Source organism: Ciconia boyciana, chromosome 2 (assembly GCF_034638445.1).
Source record: "Ciconia boyciana chromosome 2, ASM3463844v1, whole genome shotgun sequence".
NCBI lineage: Eukaryota > Metazoa > Chordata > Aves > Ciconiiformes > Ciconiidae > Ciconia > Ciconia boyciana.
In genome coordinates, this window is record NC_132935.1 from 47073989 (window position 1) to 47086312 (window position 12324).

The window sequence follows — 12324 nt, forward strand, 5'->3', positions numbered from 1 at the left end:
GTGAACATACATCTGGTACAAAAATTGCTTGGGTTAAGACAACAGAACAGAAACCCAGCCCTCTCTCTGACCTGTTTTATTTTTGATTTATTATGAATAAGAAGTCGTGCTTTGCAGCATCCACGTTTATCACTGTTTCTTAGAAAGAGCAAAATACAGTTGTTCAGACACGCGGATGGGCTCCATGGCCATCCTCCACGAAACGCCATCAGCTCTGAAGCCTGGGACACACAGGGTGCGGGAGAAAGCCTGAACCCAGCAAGCACCCAGCTCCCAGCTGACCTCTGAGCTTGCAGCCACCACTTCGGGAGGGCTTTGCCCCAGCTTTCTCGGCAGCCACCTTCCACCCCACACCTCACCAGCCGCTCCTCCCATACGATTACTTGATTTACGGCACACTGCAAATTGTTCTAAGTTGCCATTTCCACAGTGTATCCCCAGAGTCAGACAACACTTTATTAAAGCAATTCATTGTAAAACCAATGTTTTACAAAGGCATTACTAGGAAGAAACTGCAAGGAGGCAGGGAAAGCAGGAGGGGGAGAGAGACAACTTGTGGGGCTGCCCATATGACCAAACCCTGGCGCTCACACGGTCTCACTGACCTAGACCTGTGTACCGTTGTCCCTTGGAGGCGCTGAAAAGTGATGGGAAAGGAGAGCAGCAATGGGTTATTTAATCAAGCTTGCTTAAGCTTTCCTGATTTAGTCACAGGCCTCTCTGTAACAAGCATCTCCTCCCTCCTCTAAGGATAACTCTGTATTAACTGGGTCATCTAATGCCAACAGAACACAAATAAACAACTTGATAATTCAGTTGACTTGTGTAAACATTTCTGTGCAAGATGCCCATCCTCTTTTTCTATGCTCTTTAATGTAAGACAGAGAAGGAAAAAAAAAAAAGTTGGGTTTGTTTGTTTGGTGGTTTTGTGGGGGATTTTTTGTTTTGGTTTTTTTGTTTGTTTTTTTTTTGTTTTTGTTTTTGTTTTTTTTTTTTAAATTGGTGACTCCAATACGTTCCATGGCTAATTGCATACATAAACTCACCTCTACCAGATTTCAGATACAGTACAGACTCACTAAAGTTGGGAAAATTCAATGTTGTGTACATGCCTGAAATTAAACTTCTTTGCACATCATGCTTAGATCAGCAAAGAACAAATAATTTGTGGGAAAACATTAAAAAAAAATTTTTTTTTCTGTTATTCCTTTCTTTAGGCACTTTCATAAACTTTAGCACCCTGCCTGCAATGCTTTCCAGGTTCAGTCCATATTTTGACTCACTAAAAATCAGCTACTTCAGAGCAGGCTTGTTAAGATGCTCTCAAAGCCAGGAAAATAATTTTCATTTTGATTAGCAGATAAACAGAAGAAAACTGGTGTCAACATATGCAAGATAAACACACACATGAAATAATCACTTTGACTATAGCATTCTAGTTGGGCCTCAAGTTATTTAATGAATACTTGTATCACATGCAACTGCAACTGTTACCTATACAATATTTAAAATTATATATATGTATACTAAACCAAGGTATCAACATTTATTTCTTATTGTATTCTACACCTGCAAGACACAGTTCAGGATATCAACTGAAAATTATATGCTATAAAACAAGCTATGGACCTTCAGATGTGAAACCTTGGCTGGTCGATGCAGCTCCCCCCTCTACCAACCACCCTTCTTCTACTCGAAGGCAGTGCTGGACTTTCTCTAGGCAGCAAGCACCTGCACATAAGCACAGGAGAAGCTGTTCAGCTTTTCAAGGGCGGCATCCCCCAGCCTGTCAGCTCTTCACCATTTCTGCTGGAGGGTGATGGTGCAAGACCTAAGCAAGGGATGTTGTGCAGCCACAGCATACTGCTTCCTTTCATGCTCAACAGCCCTGCGAAGCGAGCTAGTTCTTTGTAGGTCGGGGTACTGATCACAGAAAGCCAAATCATTGAGTACACACCTCTTTTTAAACTGCAGAGTGAGTTAAGGACAGAGCAGGCACAAACATTTAATCCCCAGGTATTCTCTCTAATTTGCAGCTGAGGCATCCTCCCAGAGCATGCTGAGCAAGCCCACATCACCACTGTCTGTGGACAGAGAGGGCTGGATAGGACCAATACACCGCATTATATTCTGCCCGCCTTTGAAAACAACAAAGCCTTTCCAATTTCCACAGCAAAGTGTTACTAAGCTTTATAAAGTCCAGACAAATCAAAAGAAATCTTTTGCTCCGCTGCTCGGGATCAGCTCTTAAATGAACATGATATTCCAACTTCAGTAATGCAGATAAAAAACAGCTAAATAACCTGAGCATTTCAGACTGTATCAGCGACAGCTGGGTAGAACTTAATTGCAACAGAGAATGCCTAGGGACTTCTAATTTAAAATTTCCTGGAGGGGGAAAAAAAGAAAAGCTTTACTGCACATTTATTCTGAAACATCAATTTTAGAATCAGCTCAGAGGTAAGCCTCCCATTTCTAACAGAAGCTTAATTTCATAAAAGAATTAAAGGATGCTGGTTGGTAGAGCAGTGCAAAGTACCTGAGACAGCCAGATATCTCAACGGAGATGGAAGATCTTGGTAGACTTAATGACTTTGCTATTGAGCACTACAATGGCTTTGCAGTCAATTAGCGCAAGTGTGGAATAAGTCCTAATGCATTGCTCAGAGGGGCTATAAAACCCAAGCAGTTTAAATTCTGTCCAACACCATATCTTCTATGAAAATATTTATATATAACCCATTTACATATTCTGAGAAAGCACACACAAAAAAAAAAGAAGTGCAGAGCCCTGCCCCTGGAGAGGAACAGCCCCATGCCCCAGAACATGCTGGCGGCCAGCAGTCTGGAAAGCAGCGTGGCAGAAAAAAACTTGGGGGTCCTGGTGGACACCAAGTTGAGCATGAGCCAGCAACACACCGTTACAGCAAGGAAGGCCTCCTGGGCTGCATTGGGAAGAGCGTTGCCAGCAGGTGAAGGGAGGTGATCCTTCCCCTCTGCTCAGCACTGATGAGGCACATCTGGAGTGCTGGGTCCAGCGCTGGGCTCCCCAGTCCAAGAGAGACACAGGCATGCTGGAGAGAGCCCAATGAAGGGCCACAAAGATGACTGAGGGACTGGAGCACCTCACATATGATGAAAAGCTGAGAGAGCTGGGACTGTTCAGCCTGGAGAAGAGAAGGCTCGGGGGGGATCTTATCCATACCCAAAGGGAGGGTCCAAAGAACATGGAGCCAGGCTCTTTTCAGTGGTGCCCAGTCAAAGGACAAAAGGCAACAGGCACAAATACAAGAAATTCCATTTAAACATAAGAAAAAACTTCTTTACTGTGAGGGTGATCAAATACTGCAACAAGTTCCCCAGAGAGGCGGGGGGGGGGGGGGGGGGGGGGGGTGTGTCTCCATCCTTGGAGATACTCAAAACCTGACTGGACATGGTGCTGGGCAACCAGCTCTAGGTGACCCTGCTTTGAGCAGAAGGGTTGCACTGGACGATCTCAGAAGTGCCTTCCCACCTCCACCGTTCTGTGAGAACTTCTGTTACAGCATGCTCTGATTTTAGGTCAATGCAGGGTGCAATTGGATTTTTTTTTAAAAACAGTATCACAGCTGCTTCAGTTCACATCTGGATAACTTTGTGTACCTGCCCATATCAGCAGAGATAGGAAAAGTAAATTCACAGTTGAAAGACAAATTATTTTATTCTTGTACTGAAATAACTTAGATGAACCAGCTTTGAAATGCATTACAGTTTTCTATCTGTGGTGCTCCAGAAACAATTACTAATCAGTGCCATCATAATTAAATACATCCCCTCCAGTTTCGGTTTTACTAGTATTTTTGCTAAAGACACAAGTTTTGCAAACAGATGTACACTTCTGCAATTTAAAACAGTGGATGTTGGCAGCGTGCAGGTTTTGGGTACAACAAAGCTAGGCTGCGAATTCCAGGTCACTTTACATCACAAGCGCAGTCTTGCAGACAAGAGACCTATTTAATGTTTAGAGAGAAATCTTCCTTGAAGCTATATGAGTAATTAGTATACTGTTAAATATTTATGTAAAATTCCAAGGAAACACATGCATGAATACAGTGTGGACGTGCGTGAGGACAGCGTGCAGAGCAATGGAAGCCCTGAGCAAGCACGAGACATGGCTGAGCCCTCACGACCACTGCTTCACTGGAATTTGGGAATCAATCACAGTATATCTTCAGTCAAATTAAAGGACGTCATAAAGCGAATATCCCTGACTCATGCCACAGAAGAAAAAACAAACCCACCAAGTCACCACAGAGCTAGCAATTTCTTCACAAGCTAAAGAAAAACTCTCCACCCACTTAAAACAAATGAGTGAGAACAGTAAACAAATTAATATTCACACACGCTTATTGTTGCGGCTACACTGGGATGCAAGAAACTGCTCAATTTAGGGATGCTTAGTGGCATAGATGACAAATGATACTTAATGGGAATGAAATGACCTCAGACAAAGTCTGACTCGACTTTCAGCATCCCAACATGCCGCAGTGCAGCTGCCTAATTATTTTGTGGTACTAACTTCCCCTGGGTGGCAAGACCCCTCTGTCCCCTCAGCTCTCCGTACCTCCACTGCTGCTGGCTGCAGTGCAGTCTGATGAGCTCTACATCGATCATCACTGCCAGACAGCTGGCAAAGAGAAGTGTGTACAAATACTTGAAACTGAAGCACCTTTTACAAATTTCAACAGAGCAATCCAAGCAAGGACATACAATGGAGTCTGCTTGTCAGACGAAAAAGTTTTGTTGATGGCATGACTCCCCCAGTTCATCTTTAAAAGGAGACGAGATAGATGGGAACTAGCTACAGCCTCTTCCCCATGATAAATGAAGACTTTTCTTTAGATTTAAAATAACCAACATTTAAATGGCAACTATTAATTGTTCTCAGCTGAAACCCCTGTCTTCTCTAGAAACATCTTCAAGGATGCAAGCATTCATCTTCAATGGAGAAAACCATTCCACATAGGCTTAACAGAAGAATACCATTTGAAATTTGAAATGCTCTTCAAAATCTGCATTTTCTAAATTCAACTGTCTGCTTAGCTGCAAGGAAAAAGCAGTCTCAAAAGGAAAATCTGAAAGAAAATATGCAAAGAAATGCATATGGAAATACAAAAGATCATGCAAAAATTTGAGCAACACAGACATTCAAACCACACCCATAATACACTGAAAATTAAGACAGCAATTTTCACCGCTGTTTTTCAGACACAATCTTCTTTCTAGAAAAAAGGCCTTGGCTCCTGCACTGCAAGCAGCATTGCTTAGTGGTCTAAATTCTCAGGCTCAGTGGGTTTAAAAATTAAACTCTCCTCATGCTGGCGGAGAGGGTGTGTCTGTACCGAGGCTGAGCCACTTTCCTCTCTACCTCCCCAGCCAGCACTGTCACTGCACATGCTGTTCCCGTCGGCTAGTACAATTCCTTGGCCTCGTATGAACTAGGCACAAAAGCATTTTCAGTTTGTCGCCCCACGGCTCTTCCCATCTCCAGCTCTGCCACGTTGCCCTGGAGCACCCCACCGACGCGAGCAGAGGTTGCCATCGCCAATACCAACTGCCTGCCATCTGGGGAAAAAGGTAGCATGTTTTGGTGGAAAGCAAAGGAAAAAAGCATTAGAAGGAGTTCTCTAGTCTCCCAGGAGTCCTAATCATACCACTAGCTGCTAAAATAAAGACTGGTTTCGTTGAGTATTTTTATCCCTCAAAATTAATTTACAGCACATCTGCCACAGTAGGATGTACCATTTCCCTACAGAAAATCGGTATTTTTCTTGTGCAATTGGCTCTTCGATGGCAGTCACATTATATATAAAGCATTCATGCACAAACAGTTCATTCTGCCCTGGTTATTTTCCCTGTCATAGCGTGAGTATTTTTAGCCCTCATGTGATCCTCCAGTATTCTCCAGCTCTGCTTTAGTCATCCTGCTCTCACTGAGTATTTCAAACTAAAACGTCTAACAGCCTTCAGATCTAAGAACCTCTCGCATTTTTAGCTTCCATGTAAATAATTAATTTTATTAAGCTGTCTTTTACTCATGTATTTTTGACACCCCACACCCATACACAAAACAGTGCTCCACGGATATTTGCTCTGACATACAGGAATACTTACATAAGACACTAAGCTAAAATCCTGACAAGCTGATCACCATTTTCAATTTGATCAGATGAAGCTTTTTCTGCTATTTTCCACAGGGAGCATTAGAACTGGCACAAACAAGAGCGCCCTAATATTTTAATCCCTTACCATAATTTTGACTCTACATCTGTAGGCTGTTTACCACTGCATTAGAGAAGAGCGGAGGCTGTAGGAGATCGAAAGGCGGCTCAGGGCTGGCAGATGGCATTCTATCTAAAAGCAGCTGTGGTGCTGCTGGCAGAGAGCCTGCAGCGGTGGTCTGTGCTGCTGGCTCCACTCCTTGAAGGATGAAAACATACTCGTTCCCCCAGCAGGGAGCTGCATTTACCTGGCAAATCCTTGCTGCTCCTACTATTTCTAGAAGAAGCCTTTTACATGTGTTACCGAAGCCACCCACCCTCCGTACAGCCATCAGCTCAGCAACAAATCAGCGCTGTCTCTCAAGGAAGGGCCCAGGCAACGTGAGGGTGGCCCAGCAGATTAGTTGTAGGGACCTATTTACGTTTCCATTTCTGAGCTGCATTATCCTTGACCTGTGCTGACTCCTCAGTCAGATCGCCTTTGGGAGGGGTAGGGCCATGGCTGTTGGACTTCTCCCCGATTAACACAAAACCCAGTGTATTTTCAGATTTCTCAAGTTTTGGGTTGTTTTAAAAGCATTTTTTTTAAATGAAATAGAGACCACATTCGGCATTTGCAGAGATATAGGTAAATACTCGTGTATAGGTACAGAAAGCAGCTACCTGATACCATGGGTCTTGTCAAGCTTTAGTGTCAGATTAAAATACCAAAAATAATTCTAACTCATGGCAGCTACCTTTTTGGGTAAGCTTTCAGAACAGGCTTTAGGGATTTGACCCCCTTCTTGTTAACTGAAAGGCATATCTTAGTCTACCTCTGAAAATACAGAGTTAGAACAGAGTATTACAAAGTAGTTATGAATAATTAAAGAGATCAGCACCTCCTAAATCACTCAAGAACAAAACTCTGGCAAAGGGCACTGGAAGAGTTATTCTGTGGAACAACAGGAATCATCTGAAACACATACGAAATTACTAGCAGCTAAATAAATTATGCCTTTAGAAATTTATACATTTGATCAATTTAGAATAAGCATGTTTAGAGGTCTGTCAAGACCAAAAATATTGTGTGAATGAATATCCATATGTCTACTTACTCCTGACACTAAACAATAAGTGCATACATTTATGTATGTCCACTGCACACTGTTTAAAAACTTTTGGATTATGCTGAAAGATCTTCTGGGTTCTTTATTTTCTCTCACTATTGCTTCTTTTTGCTTCATTAATGAACTGAAACAAGACAGTACTAAAATTTCAAAGCTTCAGTGTTAATGTAGAGCAAATCACACAAATTAAAAGTGACATTAAAAAATAGAAAATGTACAAAAGAGGCAAGCTACTGGGGCAAACTGCTACAGATGCTGGCAAATGCTTGCTGCCTTGGTGTAAGAGGTTATTGCATCAAGCAGCCCACAATGTTTACTGCTCCCACAACAAAATCAGTGGAAGTAAAGCTGTGCCCAAAACTTCAGCCATTTCACTGAAGACCCAAGAATGTAGAATAACAAAATAATCAACATAAAAGCTACAGATAGCAGTTTAAACTATGCCACCTGATGTTGCACCTACTCCTGGGCATGCATTCCCTCTCTGTGCTCGTATCATCAGGGAAGACAAAACTCCAGATGGGGTGGGGAATTCTTAACCTGCTGCAGGAGAACTCATGAGACCTTATCTTTTTTGCCTTTTTAGTATAAATGGCTGAGCTTGTTTTACTCACATAGGCACATTATGGTTCCTATAACAACTGTAATGAATAGTCCTTCATTTCCAGTTAAGTGTGCATGAGCATGCACACACATGCACGACAAAGGTACAGAAGCACATCTTTCACAGTAATTTCCCAACTACCCAGGACTTGCTTCCACACCATCCCAATTTACTCCCAAACAGGAGGAGATGAGGCACACACAAGCTTGCACATGCATACGGCACTCCTCCCAGAGTGTCCTCTATCAACAGGCACCCAGTAAGGGCTCCCATCCTTTCAAGCACTCAGGCTACATGATGCGGTGAGGTGAGGCACAAAGGCACAATACATCAGTGAAATGAAAACGTGCTCACCCAGAAATTGAATAAACCTAAGAGTGACTGACATCTAAATGAAATAGTCCTGTTCTAAAATGCAGGCAGCAATACAAGCTACAACTCTCATTTCACCTAGCATCATGTAATGTCTACACCCCCCCACCACAGCTCAACAAAAATTAAACTAGTGTCCTGCCTGTCATACTTCTGGACAATATTTAAGCTAATAATGAAGGAAGCTTTCCATGAAAAAGCTAACTTCCACAGCCACAGAATCTCACCAAAGATCGTTACAGTATATGTCATTTGTTCTATTCCATACAAGGGCTGAGGAGGCATGAGACATGTGCTTCATACAACCAGCAACACGACACGAGATCGCTGCATTAGCCTCCGTATTCAGCTGGCTGGTTCCACTCCAACAGCTATTCTATTTCTCTAGGATTGTTACCTCCACAACTTTAATTTGGATCACACACTTGTGACTTTGGTACAAACAGACCATCTGCAAGAAGAATTAACAAGCATGGTAAAGTCTGTATTTAATAAAAGTGTCTCTTCCAATTTCTCAATTGGCAACAACATGACATTAGCACTTGGGGTTTTTTGTTTTCAAAGGGAGTGCAAGACATCACATGGGAAATTATAGCATACCAGGCCCTGAAATTCAAAAGTTTAGACACAAGATGGTGCAAAACAAAGATGTAAAGAAGCTTCAAAAGCCCAGAGCAGCACTGGCCTGCTATTAGGTGCTCAATTTCCTGGAAGCACTAATGAGCTGTAGGCAGCTGGCCAAGTATGCCCCACTTTGACGTCAGAAGTGATTAGAGCAGAACGCTGAAATCTGGGTATGATTCCAGACCGTAAGCCAGCCTAAAACAGAGGGTGCCTCATACCCGCCCCTTCCCTTTGCCAGCACTGGTGCATATCTGAGCCCGTGAGAAGACAGGTCACAGAATTAAGCCAACTAAACATTAATCATTATTTGAGGACTGGGTTAGCATGAATAAAGTAAACCCAGGACAGAACAATAAAGGAATTAAGTGTGTATGCATGTGTGTTTCTGTATGCACAAACCTATATATGTACAGGCAACCAACCCCAGTAACACTTGTTTAGTGATTTTTTTTTTTTTTTAATGTTAGCTCCTCTCCTGTTCACTTAACTCTCAGCTATCAAAAATATGGCATCTGCTTAGTGACCAGTCATGCCCATGTTACATAAACACCAAAGATCAGGCTTAGTCCTTCAGCCTGTTCCAGAAACACTGTCATGTTTTAACCCCAGCCAGCAACTAAGCCCCACACAGCTGCTTGCTCACTCCCCCCTGCTGGGAAGGGGGAGAGAATTGGAAGGGCAAAAGTGAGAAAACTCGTGGGTTGAGATAAAGACAGTTTAATAGGTAAAGCAAAAGCTGCGCACGCAAGCAAAGCAAAACAAGGAATTCATTTGCTCCTTCCCATGGAGCAGGCAGGTGTTCAGCCCATGTTCCCATGGGCAGGCAGGTGTTCAGCCATCTCCAGGAAAGCAGGGCTCCATCACGCGTAATGGTGACTTGGGAAGACAAACGCCATCACTCTGAATGTCCCCCCCTTCCTTCTTCTTCCCCAGCTTTATATGCTGAGCATGACGTTGCATGGTATGGAATATCCTTTTGGTCAGCTGGGGTCAGCTGTCCCACCTGTGTCCCCTGCCAACTTCTTGTGTACCATAAGTCTACTCACTAGCAAGGCAGTCTGAGAAACAAGAAAGCCCTTGATGCTGTGCAAGCACTGTCCAGCAATAACTAAAACATCACTGTTTTCACCACAAATCCAAAACATAGCACCATACAATCTCCTATGAAGAAAATTAACTCTATCCTAGCAAAAGCCAGCATAAACACAAAATAAAGAGTTAGAAGACAGAGGTATCTTTGAGAAAGAGCAATAGTTGTATGTTGCTCACTTAAGAGGACTAGCGTACTTGAACAATAAGCACATATAAAACCACAAATCAATTCCTTTTTTCGTTCTGCTCAGCCCATAAGATTTGGAAGCATTTCACTCACCACAAAAATTAATAAAAAAGAAATCAGCCTGTGCTAGCAATTTCCTGTAAGGGTGGAGGTGTGAGAGAGGAACACACTTCATTTAATGTTCTTGAACACACCACATTCATCGCCAAGAAGGTTAAATGCCTTTGTCTCCACCATCAGACATCACTAGAACCACATCACTTACATCAAGGGTTCAGCAGGGGAGACCCTACGCCCAACAGGGCTGGGCCAAACTAGAGTGCACCACGAGAAGTTAACTTCTGCCATCTCAGATGCTAAGCCTATGACAAGGCAAAAAGAATGGCCCACCCACACGAGGAAATAATTTTTAACTAGTATTTACATAAAATGGATCACAGTTTATAATTGTCTTCATAGACAGAAATGGAATTCTTGAAGATGCAAAATACCTGCAGTTGGAGAGTTTGCATGGTGAGACTTTTTGGGCAGGTTGAAGATTTGTTCACCGGGATCTGGTGGGGGAAGAGCATCTTGGCCTTGTCGAGCTTCCACAGGATCATACTCCTTCCCATCATAGTTAGCATCAAAGAACTTCTTAAACCATTGAATGAAGTCTAAGTTGTCTTGGAAGCGCCCTTTGACCAATTTTTCCACGGGAATTACCTGAAAGGTAGAATAAAGGTTCCAATAATATATCATTGCCATTTTTAAATATAAAAATTACATATACACACTTATTTGAAAAAAATCTAACAACTATATCAGCATATATTCCTCTGCCATTATTTTCTCCCTAAAAGAAAGGAAATTATGGTAGATTTGGAAGTGCTTTTAGAGAAATAAAACGAAGACCCCGCCTTTGAAGTGGCTATACAGTGGGTGTGTATAAGCCTTTATAACTGCTCTTCCACAGTTACTCCTTTCTTATTGCAGTGACAGCCATGATGAATGAAGCTGCTCTGGGAGTAACACTATATTCAGCTAACTAGGGATTTCTGTTTTTAATGGACATGCTACAGTTGGGCATACTAAAAAGGAACAATTCTTCAAAAAGGTCCAGATGGGAGTTTCTTGCTCTCTGTCCTACTGTTTGAACTACAAAAAAACCTAGCAGCTTTTCCAAGACATGCTGAAGTTCAAACCAACCTACATTTTGGTAGTGCATGTTCATCATATGAACTAACCCTGAGGTTTTAACCTTGTAATTTTTTTCTATTCCATATATAGCTATACATAGAACAGTTCGTGGACATGCAGAAGTTGACTAAAATGCCTACAAAGTTTTAGTAAAACAAAAGAAAGGCTATGAGGATGTCTCCATATCCTGCAAAATGTTTCACAGAAACGAAGCCTTCAAAAGGAGGCTGTAAGTGTACACAATTAGTGTACACTTAGTGTACAGCCTTACAGTTAGTGTAAGGAGACAGTTCAGCATTACTCTGCTCAACCCTCCCAGATGCTGTGGGCAGACAGGGACTATGAAGGGAATACTGCAGAAGGAGGGCTGCCCTGCCTTGTTTAATTCATGCAGCTGACTAAAGAGCCAACTTAAATGGATCTTAATGCCTCCTGAATGCATTCAATTTGCAGCTGGAAAAAGGGTACCTAAACCAATTTCAATTTTAATTTCTTCTTCAAGGTTAAGCCAACTGTGCAGCATTTTGTAAGTCTATGATACTCCTACAAGGATTAATGTAGCATTTTGCATGTCCTTTCAGGTCATTCCTTTTGTATCTTAATTCTGCACTGAGAAAGTATAGCAAGTTTGCTCCCTACAGAAAAATTGACAATGTTAACTTTGTTAGTGAAACATTGGAAAGCCTAATAAGTTACGCTGTAAATAGAAGCATCCACAACATTTCAGGAAATAATTAGGGTTTTCCACTGCTTTAGAAAAGTCTTACAGGACTGTCTATTAAGACTGTTTAAATTTCAGAATAAGGCAACACTAAAAGCCAGAGCAGAACCTTAAAAGGATATAGAGGTAGTACATCTGTGTAAAACTAAAAGTATGACAACATAACTTTCATTATT

The 12324-nt window shown here is 42.1% G+C and overlaps 1 protein-coding gene across 3 annotated transcripts in view; it reads right to left on the reverse strand.

Annotated features, from left to right (window-relative positions):
- Positions 1 to 12324, reverse strand: part of MAPRE2 (microtubule associated protein RP/EB family member 2) — a 91934-nt gene that overhangs the window by 14380 nt on the left and 65230 nt on the right. For all 3 annotated transcript variants that reach the window (XM_072852532.1, XM_072852531.1, XM_072852530.1), the window contains one exon: positions 10740 to 10953. In XM_072852532.1, the coding sequence (XP_072708633.1) occupies positions 10740 to 10953 (214 nt within the window). The remainder of the gene's footprint in view (positions 1 to 10739; positions 10954 to 12324) is intronic.